This window comes from Balaenoptera acutorostrata, chromosome 18, assembly GCF_949987535.1.
Source record: "Balaenoptera acutorostrata chromosome 18, mBalAcu1.1, whole genome shotgun sequence".
NCBI lineage: Eukaryota > Metazoa > Chordata > Mammalia > Artiodactyla > Balaenopteridae > Balaenoptera > Balaenoptera acutorostrata.
In genome coordinates this window covers 73,619,544-73,636,044 of record NC_080081.1, presented here as the reverse complement: position 1 = coordinate 73,636,044, position 16,501 = coordinate 73,619,544, and the positions used below count along the sequence as shown (strand labels likewise).

At 48.0% G+C, this 16,501-nt stretch overlaps 1 protein-coding gene across 1 annotated transcript in view; it reads left to right on the top strand.

Moving 5' to 3' along the window:
• Positions 1 to 14,139, top strand: part of ALOX5AP (arachidonate 5-lipoxygenase activating protein) — a 39,125-nt gene extending 24,986 nt beyond the window's left edge. The window contains exons 4-6 of the mRNA XM_007164162.2: positions 4,433 to 4,503; positions 8,469 to 8,550; positions 13,694 to 14,139. Coding sequence (XP_007164224.1) covers positions 4,433 to 4,503; positions 8,469 to 8,550; positions 13,694 to 13,856 — 316 coding nt within the window. The 3' untranslated portion in view covers positions 13,857 to 14,139. The remainder of the gene's footprint in view (positions 1 to 4,432; positions 4,504 to 8,468; positions 8,551 to 13,693) is intronic.
• The last annotated feature ends 2,362 nt before the right edge of the window (positions 14,140 to 16,501 follow it).

Here is a 16,501-nt window from a genome sequence, read left to right as displayed (position 1 = left end):
ATCATCAAAAAATCTACAAACAACAAATGCTGGAGCAGGTGTGGAGAAAAGGGAACCCTCTTGCACTGTTGGTGGGAATGTAAATTGATACAGCTACTATGGAGAACATTATGGCGGTTCCCTAAAATACTAAAAATAGAACTACCATATGACCCAGCAATCCCACTACTGGGCATATACCCTGAGAAAACCATAATTCAAAAAGGGTCATGTACCACAATGTTCATTGCAGCTCTATTTACAATAGCCAGGACGTGGAAGCAACCTAAGTGTCCATCGACAGATGAATGGATAAAGTAGATGTGGCACATATATACAATGGAATATTACTCAGCCATAAAACAAAACGAAACTGAGTTATTTGTAGTGAGGTGGATGGACCTAGAGTCCGTCATGCAGAGTGAAGTAAGTCAGAAAGAGAAAAACAAATACTGTATGTTAACACATATATATGGAATCTAAAAAAAAAAAAAAGGTTATGAAGAACTTAGGGGCAGGACAGGAATAAAGAGGCAGACATAGAGAATGGACTTGAGGACATGGGGAGGGGGAAGGGTAAGCTGGGACGAAGTGAGAGAGTGGCATGGACTAATATACACTACCAGATGTAAAACAGATAGCTAGTGGGAAGCAGCCGCATAGCACAGGGAGATCAGCTCAGTGCTTTGTGACCACCTAGAGGGGTGGGATAGGGAGGGTGGGAGGGAGATGCAAGAGGGAGGAGTTATGGGGATATATGTATATGTATAGCTGATTCACTTTGTTATAAAGCGGAAACTAACACACCATTGTAAAGCAATTATACTCTAATAAAGATGTTAAAAGAAGATTAAAGGTGATAAAGACAATATAAAATTAAACATTTTAATACTGAAAAAAAAAAAAAGTGGCAGCCCCGAGTGGGACCCAGGCTTTGTGACTTTAGGGACCACACGAGTGACCTCTAAGGTCCCTAAAGGCAGCCGTGTCACTGACCAAAGGACAAAAGCTGTTTGAGTTCAGCCCAGCAGCAGCCCTCTGGCGAGGAGAGGCATGTGTGCATGAAGCTGTGGATGGAAGATGTGTCAGAGATCCTGGATGGGGAGAGGGACCGGCTTGAGCCAGAATGGGGGTTAGGACTCTGGGCGTATTCTGGAAATCCAGAGAAGAGCCCGTTTTCTTAGAGTTGGGAGAGTTTCGTTCAATTTCAGGCTGACTGTGTTGTACCAGGGCCCATGGTGACTTGATATAAGAGGCAGGAATGATTGAATGGCTGATCTAATGTCACATCACTAGACACGTCTCTCTATGAGCACATTCCTTGGACAATAAAGAATTTTTTATAATTTTGCATCACCCAGACAAAATCACAACTTCAAAACAAACAAAACAGAAGCATGAGAATGAGAGGAAGCAGGGGAGAGCTTTGATATTAATAGATTTTCAAACTGTTTGAGTGTCAGGTATTAGATCCCATCAGACATGGAACATTATTCAACTAAATAAAAGGGAATTTTCTCTCTAGTTTTCTGGAACTGGGAGATGGATCTTCTCTCAGTCCTGAGGCTGCAGTTTTGTGTCTCTAATGAGGTGTAAGAATAGATGTGATGCATTTGCTTAGCGGCTGCTACAGTTATCACTTTGGGGCTTGTTTACTCACTAAGTGCTTCACCCCAAATGGCAGATTTGTAAGGGACTCCCGCCCTTTGGAGTTCTTACTGTGTCCATAGATCAATGGAAATCCTGGGTATCCAGAGCCCCCAGCAAGGTCAGCAGGGTTCTTCTGGCTCTCCTGTGTCTATCCAGGACAGGGTACATTGGTTTCTTACCTTTTCCATTTGTTGACTTCTCCAGTAAAGGATTTTTTGACCATCAGAAAGATCTGAAGGCCCCTGTGACCCAACCTCTCTGGGTTCTCTGCAGGGGACTGACCAAGAGCTGGTCATTCCAGGGTTCTCAGTGGTACCAACTGAATCGTGAGATCCTATCAATTTGAACGAGGCTTCAAGGCTGATTTTTAGGAGGAACTTTATGAGAACCAGATCAGGAAGGATCGAGATGAAGAATCCAAGGAAGGAATTTGGATAAAAGGCCAAATGTAATTTGAAAATTGCATCTTTGCTTTTACCTATACAGTTCGAATTACCTTAGACCAGTGGTTCTCAGACTTGAGTATGTATCAGAATCACCTGGAGGGCTGTTAAAACTCTTGCTGGGCCCACCCTCAGAGTTTTTAATTCCTTAGGTCCAAGGAAGGCATTAACATTTGCATTTTCAACAAGTTCCGTGGTGATTCTGATGTGGCTGATCCAGGGACCACACCTTGAGAACCAGTACATTAGACCATCGACTCCTAGAGCTTAAGTGGATCTCAGAGTTATTCTTTATTAGTTTTACTGGTAAGGAAACTAAGTCCAGAGAGTTTGCTTTGCCAGTGACAAACAGCAGGTTAATGTCAGGTGGGGGACGAAATCCTAGTCACCAAATCCTTCCCACTCTATTGCATTGCCCCTCCTCTTTTGAGTCTTGTGTTGTGTTTCCATGGATGTGCATATCGATTGTTCTGATCTAGGCTGTAAACTCAAGAGAACACCTGCTGTCTGCTTTAGTGCAGGCATACCTCTTTTTATTGTGCTTCACAGACACTGTGGTTTTCTTTTTTTTGGTTTTTTTTTTTTACAAATTGAAGGTTTGCAGCAGCCCTGCATTGCCAGATGATGGTTAGCATTTTTTAGCAATACTTTTTTTTTTTTTTTATAAATTTATTTATTTATTTACTTATTTTTGGCTGTGTTGGGTCTTCGTTGCTGCGCGCGGGCTCTCTCTAGTTGCGGCGAGCGGGAGGTTACTCTTTGTTGCGGTTGTTACAGAGCTCGGTTTCTAGGTGTGCGGGCTCAGTAGTTGTGGCGCACGGGCTTAGTTGCTCCGCGGCATGTGGGATCTTCCTGGACCAGGGCTCGAACCCGTGTCCCCTGCCTTGGCAGGCGGATTCTTAACCACTGTGCCACCAGGGAAGCCCAATAACGTATTTTTTAATTAAGGTATGTACCTTGTTTTATAGACATAATGCTATTGCACATATATTGGACTACAGTATAGCATAAACATCGCTTTTATGTGCACTGGGAAACAAAAACATTCCTGTGACTTGCTTTATCACGGTATTTGCTTCATCGTGGTGGTGTGGAACTGAACCCACGCTATTTCTGAGGTGTGCCTGTAGAGTGGAAGAGGTAACACACCTGGTTTTAGAGTCGTACTGACCAGACTGTGAATCCTGGCTTTGCTACTCTGTAGCTGGGTGACCTTGGGCAAGTTATTCAACTTCTCCAAGATTCAGTTTCTCATCTGAAACATGAGACTAATTGTGGTAGGCCGAATAATGACCCCCCAAAGGTGTTCACATCCTAATCTCGGGAACATGTGAATGGGTTATGTTACGTGGCAAGGAGGAATCAAGTTTGCTAACCAGCTGAATTTAAGTTCAATTTAAGAGATTATCCTGGATTATCTGGGTGGGACCCAATGTAATCACAAGGGTCCTTCAAATGTGGAAGAAGGAGGCAGAAGAGTTGGTGTCGCGAAGAAGACATGATCAGACATTGCTGGCTTTGAGGTTGGAAGGGACCACAAGCCAAGGAATGCAGGCGATCTCTAGAACCTGGGAAAAGCAAGGAGACAGAAGAGATGCATCTCCAGAAGGAATGCAGCCATGCGGACACCTTCATTTAGGCCCAAGGAGACCGATTTCAGACTTCTGACCTCCAGATAATCAATTTGTCTTGTTTTAAGCCACTGAGCTTGTGGCTAGTTGTCCCAGCAGCCATAGGAAACTCATGCAGTCACCATGTGTGCTCGCAGGATTGCCTGAGTTTAAAGGAGACCAAGGGTGTAAGACACCAGCACGGGGGTGAGGACTGAGCCCTGCACAAAGCCATTGCTCCAGCAGCAAGATAACGCCGTGAGCACCGGCTTTGCTGAATCGACCCCTGGTCCCTCTAATGCTTGAGGCTCGCCTTGCCTTCCTCAGCCTGGCCCGCGTGTCTGGGCTGACTTGTGTGTCTGACCTGAAGGTTTCTTAGTCGGGTCCCTCTTCCCTGCTGCCCCGACCCTGACTGCCGCCCAGCCCTGCTGTCCGCGGCGCTCACTTTTCAATTCCAAGAAGCGCTTTGGCGTAACCGGGAGCAGGAATCCTGCCAAGGCGAATCCATCAAGAAAGCGGGTCTCCGATTGGCTTCACCGAGGAAGGGAGTGGATGCATTCCGAACACGTGTCCGCTTTACACACAACCACCGTCTGTTTCTGATGTCTTATCAGGTAAAGGTCAGTGGAATTATGAATGGGGTTTGTGCTGTGCGCGACAGTGATTATTAATTCGGGGTTTCAGGTAATTTTCAGGCTGCGCTGCAGTAACGTGTCTTCTGATGTTTCCCCTTGTGTGTTTATTCTGCAGCCAGAACTGTGTCGATGCGTACCCCACCTTCCTCGTCATGCTCTGGAGCGCCGGGCTCCTCTGCAGCCAAGGTAACCCAGGCTTCTCCTTGTGTGTTCTCTTTCTGAAACGTGTTGCATCACCAGGAGGTTCGAGTGCAGGCTTTTTGTTGAAAAGGCTTTGCCTGCCCTCCAGCTCCAATCCATGAAGCCCTGGAGAGGCGAGACCCTCCGGAGGCTGTGTTTCCGCGGGCGGGGTGCCCGCGCGGAGCCCTGCGGTAATGCATCGCTAACGCTGGCTCCCTGGTGGCTGGTGGAGAGTGGCCGCGCTGGCAAGGGTGGTTTAAGGCTAAATGTGACTCAGAATCCTTAAGCAGTGTTAGCTCAGATACAAGGGCATTCTGAATGAGAGCACCCGAGGGGTCTGTTCTGGGCCAGCTGTCACTTGGCTGTCCTGCTAATCGGCTTCTGCATGGTGGTCCTTCTTCGGGCCTGGGTCCAGGTCTCCAGCCTCCCCGGTTCTTAGCAGCCCGCGGTCTTGACTTCAGCAAGTTGACATCCAGAGTTGATTTAAAATTAAACGGAACCCCGAGTGGTGGTTTGTTGGGTTATTTTTTCTGGCCGTGCCACGCGGCATGTGGGATCCTAGTTCCCAGACCAGGGATCGAACCCGCGCCCCCTTCATTGGAAGCGCAGAGTCTTAACCACTGGACCGCCAGGGAAGTCCCTGTGTGGTATTTTTGGTCCCCTTTGGAGACTGGCACTGTGTCTGGTGAAGGCTTGGCATGACTTGGCCGGCTTCCATGCTGTGGCCCAGCGGTGCATGAGAAAAGGCCACTAGTGTCCTCTGATAAATGATTTCATCCTTATTGCCTTCACTCATTCTATAAAGTAGGTAAAGTGGATATTATTTTGCCCTGTTACCTTTGAGGACCCTTTGGTCCAGGGACATAAAGTGACTTTTTCAAGGTTGCTCAGCTGGTGAATAACAGAGCCAGGATGGGAGCCCAGGCCTTTCAGGCTAAATCTTGGATTTTTCACAAGTATCCTCTTACTTTATTTATTTCCATAAAAATATACATTGAACACCTACTATGTGCCAAGCCCTGTCCCTGGATACACAGCGATAAATAAAACAGAGACGGTGGTGAAGCACACAGCAGTTGGCGAGGTGGACCATAGAAAATAAATGAATGGATAAATTTTTGCCAAGAGTGAGACATGCCATGAAGGAAAAGAATAAGGTGCAGTGAGAGAGAAGAGAGGTGAGGGATGGTAGCAGAAACCACTTCAGGAACATCATGTGCGCCGTAAGGCTGTCAGTAAGCTCACTCTTTATTTCCCACTTTCTGTCCTCAGTTAAATAAGAAACATGTCTGGCATCACTTGAAAAATCAAGTCAAACTACACTTAGAGTAGGAGTGATGATTCCTTTTATGTCTTAGACGATACTTGATACAGGTGAATCTGGAGTTGTTCTGGTTAGTTAAATACAAAGGGAGTTGGAAGGGGTTTCAGGATCCTGGAAATATGCATTTTCTGCCAAAACAAGTGTTGGTATTGCTGGGAGACAGAAGTGTCAGTCACCCCTGTTCAATAATCATCACTTCCTATGAGTATGGTAGATTGTAGAATTTTTTAGGTGAAAGGAACCCCAGGCCAAACCCATCACTTTACAGAGCAGGAACCCAAACCCCAGGGGAACTTGCTCAAACCTGAGAATTTTAGAGCCTAGATTTGAATCCACGACACCTCTCCTGGTGTTCCAAGCAGCCCAGGTCCACACCAGAGGTGGGCGCCATTCGCTGCATATGGGCAATGAGTTCAGCCACTTTGCACCCTGATTTCTTTTAGGTCATGTTCAACTTAGCTCCCAGTGAGAGAGATGGGCCGATAAGTTAGAGCAGAGCCACCCGGAAGGGACCAACCTGGAAAGACTTTGTCCAAGGCAAATTGTGAATTGTGACAATTTTGTGACCTTCAGAGAAGAGAGGATCGGAGACCAGAGTACCCGGTATGCCTCGGGCAGTACCTGACACATAAAAAGTGCTCGGTTAATGCACTTAATTTGGTATTTGAATAACGCTGGGGGGGTCTTCACAGAGCTTTTATACCCATACTTCTGTTTCACCCGCATATTAATTCCTGATAGGTAGGAAAGCTGTAATCAGCCCTTTGTCCAGAGGTAGAATGAGTTAAGCATCAGCTCCAGATCGTAATAGTCCTGGTGGGGCTGGGTTTCCTAACTCTCAGCTCCAAGTGTTCAGGACTCCATGGGGTTATTTGGCTGGAATGCAAAGGGCATTTCTTTCCCCAGAGATCTTTCCTGAACTGTAGCAATTGTTCAGAAAAGGTTGCGCATCACAATTCCTGGAGGCCCACAGGTGAAGGGTGTACTTTGAAGAGAACCAGCTTCAGAGCAGGGCTCTGGGTTCAAGTCCAGCTCTCCTCCCAACACACACACACACACACACACACACACACACACACACACACACTTACAAGCTGACAGTCTTACACAAGCCCCTTGGGCAATGGAGCCCATGTTTTCACATCTGGAAATAGAAAAGATGATATCAGTCATGTGAAAAGGATTCAAATTAGATGAAGGGTTTGAAAAGACTTTGTAAACTACACTATGATGCCAATACAGGGTAACATGACTATTATTATTATTATTATTTTTTTTTTTAAGGCTACATTTTATAGCTACTTTATTTATTTATTTATTTATTTATTTTTGGCTGTGTTGGGTCTTCGGTTCGTGTGAGGGCTTTCTCCGGTTACGGCAAGTGGGGGCCACTCTTCATTGCGGTGCGGGGACCGCTCTTCATCGCGGTGCGCGGGCCCCTCACCATCGCGGCCCCTCCCGTTGCGGGGCACAAGCTCCAGACGCGCAGGCTCAGTAGTTGTGGCTCACGGGCCCAGCCGCTCCGCGGCATGTGGGATCCTCCCAGACCAGGGCTCGAACCCGTGTCCCCTGCATTAGCAGGCAGATTCTCAACCACTGCGCCACCAGGGAAGCCCCTATTATTTTTTTTATGTGAACATAATTTTTTATTTCTCTGAGATAAATGCCCAAGTGTACAGTTGCTGCACCATATGGTAATTCCATGTTTAGTTTTGTAGGAAATTCTTGAAGTCTTTACCAGACTGTAGCATTTCACATTCCCACCAGCAATATGTATCCTCATCCGTGTTTGGTGTTATCGTTATTTTTTGTTAGCCATTCTGATAGGTGTGTAGTGATGTCTCATTATAGTTTTAATTTGTGCTTCCTTATAATGTCTAATGAGAGTAATCTTCATGTGCTTTTTTTTTTTTTTTGGCCATTTGTACATCCCCTTTGCTGAAATATCTTTCCTGTCTTTTGTTAAATTTCTAATTATATTGTTTCGTTTTATTTTTTCTGTTGAATTTTTTTTTAACATCTTTATTGGAGTATAATTGCTTTACAATGGTGTGCTAGTTTCTGCTTTATAACAAAGTGAATCAGCTATACATATACTTATATCCCCATGTCCCCTCTCTCTTGCGTCTCACTCCCACCCTCCGTATCCCACCCCTCTAGGTGGTCGCAAAGCACTGAGCTGATCTCCCTGTGCTAAGCGGCTGCTTCCCACTAGCTATTTTACATTTGGTAGTGTGTATATGTCAGTGCCACTCTCTCACTTCATCCCAGCTTACCCTTCCCCCTCCCTGTGTCCTCAAGTCCATTCTCTACGTCTGCATCTTTATTCCTGTCCTGACCCTAGGTTCTTCAGAACCACTTTTTTTTTTTTTTTTTTTTTAGATTCCATATATATGTGTTAGCATGCGGTATTTGTTTTTCTGTTTCTGACTTACTTCACAACATGACTATTATTAGAGATCTCAGGTTTCTTCCAGCTGCAGGCTCTTTGCTGAACTTTACGTCGGCCCCGACTGGCAGAAGCTGAGGCCTCTGCTCAATTCTGTGACCAGCGTTGATTGCATAATGACTGTATTAATATTGGGTTAACTTAGCATGCTTTGGTGTCAGCGACACTAACACGAGGTGTTTTCCTTTCTCCACTTAGTTCCTGCCGCTTTTGCTGGACTGATGTACCTGGTTGTGAGGCAAAAGTACTTTGTTGGCTACCTGGGGGAGAGAACGCAGAGGTAGGCCCCTGGGACTGTTTAAGAACCGTGCGGGGAGTTGTACTTTTCCAGCTGGAAGAGTGATCATTCACAACAGTGTTCTGTCTACCATTTAAGGCCCTGTGGGACCACTCGGGGTGGGAGGGCAGAGGCCGACTAGGATCCCTCGACCTTTTCTCCTTGAGCCTTGCTGGTTCTGAAATACAGCTGGGGCCCTTGACTAGTTTTCCCGTTTAAAAATTCCTCCACACGGTGCTGGGCTCACAAAGGATGCTTTAACGCATTCTTTGCAACCCCACACCCTCTACTCCCACCCTGCAGAGTCTGGGGCTTGAATGACGGCCTCTGTCTGGCTTCCCAAGGCCTCCAGCGAGTGAAACATTTCATTGTTTGCCTAGAGAGACGAGAACTAAAGCTTGCACCTTGTGATGAGCTCTCTTGAGTAACAGATCATCCGGGGACCGGCGGAAAGAATGCTGAGAAAGTAAGATGCACGAGCAGACATCAGACGGAGACAGTGGGTAGAGTCACCACTGCGCTGCTTACAGATGTCGCCCAGAGCGGCAGTTGTGCTTTCCCTAGACCTGGGTTGGGAAGGCTGGATTTTAGTAAAATAAATGATAATACTTGAAGAAGAAATGTTTGAGTTACAGTTTCCACCAGTTCCTGAGCGATCAGAATTCCTGATGGGCTCTGAAGGCCGGGCAGATGCTCTGGGAGCTCCGCCCACACGCTGACCCCAGCCTCCGGCTCCATCTCTCTCCCTTGTCTGGCTTCACTTCTCTCTGTCTCTCACAATAGCGCCCCCTCTAGTGGATAAGGGACTCTCTGTTCAGAGAGCCTCCTTCAGCGGTGACAAAGGCAGTGCCATCCCAGAAGGTCACCAGGTGAAAGCACGGCGTCTGGGGAACCCGGGGGCCTGAGAAGCTGAGTGATTTCGGGTGGTTGGATGGTGAGCTGCAGCCCGAGAGGAATGGTGGTGCCCCCAGCAAGTCTCCTCCAGGCTCACCTCCCCCTCATTCCTCTCTAGCGGCGTTTTTAGTTATCCTCTAAAACCGCAACTCCATTACCTCTCTCATCCTTATCAACGCTGTCTTCAGTGATATTCTTTATTCTCCTTTACCCTGGAAAACCTCTATTCTGCTTTTCCCCAGAGGATTACCTGTTGTCCAGAGTCGAAGGGGGCAGAGTAACTACCAATGAAATGAGGGGCTCTGCTCTCCCCGCTGGCTCCCCCGAAGCCCCGTCTTCCTCCCGCAAAGTCCCAGGAATTCAGACCAGTCACTTGTCTGCTCTTTATCCATCACCACTTGCCTGAGATCTTAAAGTTGCTTTATTTAAAAAATTTTTTTGGCCACGCTGTGCGGCTTGCGGGATCGTAGTTCCCCGACCAGGGATTGAACCCGGGGCCACGGCAGTGAAAGCACGGAGTCCTAACCACTGGACCACCAGGGAATTCCCTTAAAGTTGCTTTAATTCCAGGACACTCTGTGGGACACGACAAAATATGTCCATCACTACCAGGGAATGAACAAGAATAAACAACAGAATATAGACTCAAAAATGGACACATCTCTGGACCTCGTTGCAATGAGGCCTATGCCCTTAAATCCCTCCCTGGTCTCCCCCATTAGGTGGCAGGAAGAAGATCCCATCGCCCCTTAGCCCACTGTCTGTGCCCGTTCTGGGCCCTTCTCACTACTCCTGCGTGCATTACTAATCATCGTGGTCCTCCTTCCTGCCGAGACCAAGCGTGGCCTCACAGTACTTTCTCAACACAGTGTTCTGGGCAGGTGTCATCAGCAGAAATGATATACACTAGATGAAGTGTCTGATCCTAATTTAGACCAAATATAGCCTGAGGTAGCTGTGAGCCTGAGGGCCTCTGGGGTCATGTCAAGGGGATTTTTTTTTTTTTTTTTTGCTGTGTCGTGGGGCATGTGGGATCTTAGTTTCCTGACCAGCGATCGAACCCATGTCCCCTGCATTGGGAGTGCAGAGTCTTAACCACTGGGCCGCCAGGGAAGTCCCCAGGCCAAGGGGATGTTTAATTCTGCCTTCTAGAAACGACTTGCTAATCCCTCTTCTGTTGTAGACTCCTCTCCTTCCCCCGTCCCCCTTCTGTCCCTGGGCTGTGTCACCCTTGGACTCTGCAGACGCCTTAATGCCCTCCGGACCTGCTTTAGTTCTTGGCCTCACCAACAGATAGAGGTTACTGCTCAGTGAGATCCTTCCCCAGAACTTTCTCCCTTGGGCTCTAGATCATCTTTTGGCTCTGCTCCCTGCAGAAGTTCTAGCGTCATTTTTGGTCCAGTGGGTAGGTAAGTCACTCCTTGAGGTACCTCCCTCACCGAAGCTTCGCCTTCCGGCTTCAAGCTGCCCTGCAAGGATTTTACATCTCCCTCCTTTATTCCTCCTGGAAGTTATGGCTCTCATTCTCAGTCCTTCTCCTTGCACGGTGACCCCTTTCTCCCTGTCCTGATGAGGTCAGCAGCAGCATCCTTAACGACACTGCAGTGTAGGATGAATTTTAGTTTCTTCCCCTTTCATTCTGAGCTACTATCTGGGCCCAAACTCAATGGCAGTTAGCATGATGTTACAAGACTATCTGCCTTTTATCACCTGCCTTGCATCTAGGCTGCCCTGTCTGCTTGTCCCTCAGAGCCCTGTTCCCTGTTGGAGCTCCCACTAAATTCCTCTTTGCAATTTGAAGTTCTCAGCTGAGAGCTGGATGAGCAAAGATGGGCTGCGAGTCGAGGCCTGTGAATTCGGGTTACCCAAGCCCACCTTCTCCTCATTGCCCACGCCCCCCTCGTTCACTCAGCATCGTTCAGGACCTTTACTGACCACCTGCCCGGAGCAGGTGCTGTGTCAGTTGTGAGGTGATAACAGTAAGCATGGCAGAGACCTGGGAATCTCCCAGAGTCTGGGGTACCGTGCAAGACCCCAAATATTGAGCTTACAGAAATGATAATGGACACAGTTTTCAAAAGCCCATCTCCAAGCTTGAGACTTAAAAAGGCAGTGAATGAAGGGCCGGAGCTGGGGACCCCCCTGTTCACACTTAGCCCTGCATATGACAGCATGGTGAGTTCTTGTCTGGGAAGAGTTAAAGCACCACAGACCCATCTCCTTAGGGGAGATATGCCTCGAATCCTTAGAAACATCCTACCCAAATCAAGAACACCACTGCTTCATCAGGAGGTACTCCCGTTTCATCCTTCACCACAGATTTATCTTGAGCAGGTTCTGAAATAGCTTCACAAATCACTTTTCCTTGTTTCTGTAATGAGCATATGGTGGCCTCATTCATGTGATAAATCTGAGTCACTACAATATTTGACTTTTAACAATTTAATTTCTCTGAAGCCTCTATTTTCTGGCTGAAAAATAGACTCCTTTACTTTCTTTTCCATTCCTTGTCAGCATTAGCAGGTAATTCTCTGTATCTGTCTTTGAGGACCGCCGTAACAAAGTGCCGCAGACCGGGGGGCTTAAACAACAGAAATGCATTTTCTCACAGATCTGGAGGCTGGAAGTCCAAGACGAAGATGTCAGGAGCGTTGGTTTCCTCCGAGGCCTCTCTCCTTGGCTTCCCCCTTGGTCCTCAGTGGTCTTCCCTCTGTGCATGTCTGTGTCTTCACCTCTTTCTATAAGAACACCAGTTATGGTGAGTTAGGGCCCACCCCAGTGACCTCATTTGACCTTAATTACCTCTTTAAAGACCCTCTTTCTAAATAGTCATTCTGCGGTACTGGGGTTTAGGAGCTTCAACACATGAATGCGGGGGACACAATTCAGCTCACGACACTCTCTTTTGGGACCAAACTTTTTTTTCCCCAACAAAGAGCTAGAATGTGTCACTTCATAGCAGGACCGTGAACAGGAAACCAAGGAGAGAGGAACACAGCCGGCTAAGGAGCCGGGTGCTGGCAGCTGGCAGCGCCTCTCAGACTCTACTGGGCCTGGGGGTCACAGAGGGGGCTTGTCAGGGGCACAGATTCTGACCCAGTGGATCTGGGGAGGGACCTGGGATTCTGCATTTCCAACAAGTTTCTGTGCTGCTGGTCCCCGGGACACCGTGAGGAACGAGGACATTCATACTCAACTGTGGAATGATTTTCAAATTCTCGACACAGGAATATTAGGAGTTGCCTTATGCACCTTTGGGGTCCCTTTCAAAAAGATAAAATTTCTAACGTCGAACCCATGGATGCCACATTCTGGTCTCCGATTGTAGCAAACAAGGGCCAAGCAGCATTAAGGCATCTGTTTAGCTGAGCTGGCTGATCTCGGGGAACACTCCTGATTGCCAAAGGGGCCCCTCGCCGGGGTCTTTACTAACAGCCTTAGAGACTCACTCGGCTGGACTTCCCAAACACGCCGGTGCTGCACAGATGGACCAGCCACAGCCGTCACAGGAGGATGCCGCAGGGGAGAGAGGAAGCCGGGGCAGGCCCTGTGCACAGCTCAGTGGTCACATGTCACTGGGGAGGTGCCTCCTGACCCCAGCTGATGCTCTGTCTAAGCGGCTTAGGATTTCGAGCCTCTGAGAGAAGGCGAGGAAAAGTCTCCCTCCCCCGATTCACTTAAATTGTAAGGGCCTGCCTTCCAGCACTGGGGCTCGGCTCTCATTAGTGCGAACATGAGTTATTCCCAGGCAACCTCAGGAGACTAGATCGAGCCCTCAGATGCCAAAGCACCTCTTGGATTCCACCAGCCTTCTTGGCTCATTTAAACCATCCTTCTCACATAGAGGCACTGAAAGTCCTGCATTCTACACATTGGCCAGCACAGCTCCTACAGGCGCTCCTGGAGAGGGTCTTAGTCAGTGCATGGGTTCCTAGTGCCCGGTCAGAACCCCGATGACCAGCGGAAGCCCCCACCTTCATGCCATCCAGGAGCTGGAGTTCCGATGGCACAGAGAAGCCGGAGAGCAGAGCCCTAATGGTGATGGGTTTGAGGCTCTTTTAGCTTGGTTTTGAAATAGATTCAATGACTAATAGTAGCTAAGACACTTCCATCCTTCATATGAAATAAACGGAGCATTCCTGAGTAAAAGGAGCTGTAATTTAAACCCCGTGTATCTCAAAGTGATAACATTTTTTGTTAAATTGGTATCATTTGTGCTGCTCCTACAGTTTTCTCTTTCCTTTTTTTCCAGCACACCTGGCTACATATTTGGGAAACGCATCATCTTGTTCCTGTTCCTCATGTCCCTGGCTGGGATAGTCAACTATTTCCTCATCCTCCTTTTCGGAAGTGACTTTGAAAACTACATCAAGACAGTGACCACCACCATCTCCCCCCTCCTTCTCATCCCCTAACTGAATTCCGGGTGGGTGTGCTCAGCTAATCAATACCTAGAAGCCATCATAACTCAACCCTTTAAACGATGCTGTAAATCTGATGACCCTCTGGGCTTTGCAGCTTGAGTGAACCTCACTTTTCCTGGAAGAGAATATCTTCATGTCAGCTCCGCCCCCCGAACATGATGGTGGCACCAGATTTGCTCTTCAGATCCCGTCTGTGTGTTTCTTACTTATCCTGCTTTCCGAAGATGTTTTGTGACCCGATTTATGTTTTCCTAAAATAAAATGCAGACACATATGTGAGGCTGGTGGTTGAGTTTTACGTGGGTAAATTGCTACAGTTGAATAACTGCTTTGTTTTCCTTGACCTTGATGATGATGATAAAAAATACGCTGTCTTCACACACACACACACACACACACACACACACACACCTGGAAGGTCACCAATGGTCAAGTGTGATTATCTCTGGGTGAAGAGATTTGGGGTAAGCGTTAATCTCTTATTTATATTTTCATGTATTATTTGAAAATTTTTAAGTGGCAAAAAAATACCACTCAACAAAGAAAGAGACAGGACACAACTGAAGATTCCCTTTTCCAGGTTGGTCTCGTGTTGCCCCTGACCCCCAGCATAGCACCCTATGCACGTCTCGACCGCGGCAAATCCGTATCACAACGTCAAGGTGTTTATTAGTATGTGCCGCCCACCCCCACTAAGTCATCAGCTCTTGAATGTCCCTATTTATTTTGCTTTTCCTGTGCCAAGCTTAGCGGCTGGCACATAGCAAGCGCCCAATGGCTCAGACTATTTGGGAACTCAAAAAAACGTCCTGTACAGTGATGTATCATAGGGGACAGTAGGCGTGAGTCGTATGAGATTAAGATTTTTTTCTAACAGTTTTAATGAGATAAATAAATTGGGGATAAATGCAAAAACAAACAATCAATCCTTCCTATGGACAAACAGACTTCCTTAAGAATCTTTTGTTTCCTTAAGAATCTTTTGTTGAGTGTGTGCCCCCTACCCACACCCCATGAGAACTAGGTTGGTATCTTTATGTGCTAGCATTGTGCCCAGCACTCTTCATATCATTCAGTTTAAAATGTGCTGTAACTCAGTGTCAGAGCCTAAGATGATGCCAGACCCATCGTAGGGGTCCCCGAATATTAGTAGAACAAATGAATAAGTAAGTGCATGAGTTCATGAGTCACTGGCTGGTAATACTTAATAAAGTACGTGTGTTGAGCCATTTCCCATATCAGGTACAGATTCGTAGTGGTCCAACCACTGTCACACCTGCTGTCCCTTGACAAAAAGAGCACAATTTGGAAGACAGCAGGGTGTGCTCAAGAGTCTAGGACACCCAACGGAGAGAAGCCAGCTCATTGGGACTGAGCTCTCAGTTGAGGTGACCAGCAGTAGATGAGTTCCCTTTACCCCCAGCCGAGTTGCATCATGGTCACCATCACAGGAAGGATGAGGCTGGACGGGGGCCAACTCTCCTCCCGGCTTTCTCCTGTTGGGAGCAGAGCGGATGGAGACGTGGAGTCTGGCCTCAGTGATGTCTGCATCAATGTGTTGCGTGTGTGATGCTCAAGGCAAGCAGGTCTCTCGATTCACGGGAACGGTCCTCACGGGGTCATGGTTTCCTAGGCCTGTCTGAGGGTCCAGGCTGAAGACCCCATCCAGCAGGAGCCAACTGCCCCAGTGGAGTTGCTTCTGCTCTCAGCTCTCGGGGCGGGTGCAGGGCTCAGTATCCTAGCCGCGCCTTTCTTTTCTTCTTGGTGACAGGAAAGGTCACGGCAAGCTGCAGGATGCAAGTGGCCCCTGGGCCTACCTCAGCCTGGGTTGGTTCAGAGGATGGTAGGGTGAGAAATCATCCCAGTTTGCCTGGAGCCAAGGGCTTTCCTGGAAAAGGTGGGGCTTTTGTTTTTAAAACTGGGACAGTCCTGGGAAACCAAGAAGAGTCGGTCACCCTAAGGGTGGGCTAGGCCAGAATACGCCCAGTGGAGCCTGGGGACACCTTAGCTCCCAGAGGCCAAACTGGCCATGGGGCCTCCAGAGGGCAGGAGAGGAAGCAAGGTGGTGGCCCATCAGAGGAGGCTCTGCAGGCTGTGGCCTGGGCAGGCCGGGCAGGGCTGAGGCACCAGGGGGAAAAGACGCGGGTAGAGCAGGCCTCCTCCACATTGTGAAGAAGGGGCTCTCAGGCGCAGAGCTCCTGCATGAGGGACCCGCCCCTGATAGGAGGCAGCGTTGCGCAGTGACCAAACTCTCTGCAGGGTTCCGGCCTCGGCTGGACCCCTGCTCTGTCGCGTCCTCAGTTCTGTGCCGTCTTCCTAAGCCTCAGCTTTTGCATGTGCTAAAGTGGGCTAATAACAGTGCCAGCTTTACGGGGTGTTGTGAGGAATAATGAGATAAAGCAATTGAATATGTTTAGCATATAATAAGTGCTGAAGATTATTATTGCTATATTTATTATATTCATTGTTGTTATCTTACTGCATTCGTTTTCTGTTGCTGCAGAACGAAATCCCACACACTTCGTTGTTTAAAGTCAAGTGCACTGACTATCACAGGCCTCGCGCTGCCGGCTCTAATGCAGTGCTCTCCTCCCAGACTGCTCCGGGGCTCCCTCCATCCTTTCATTCAGTGTCTG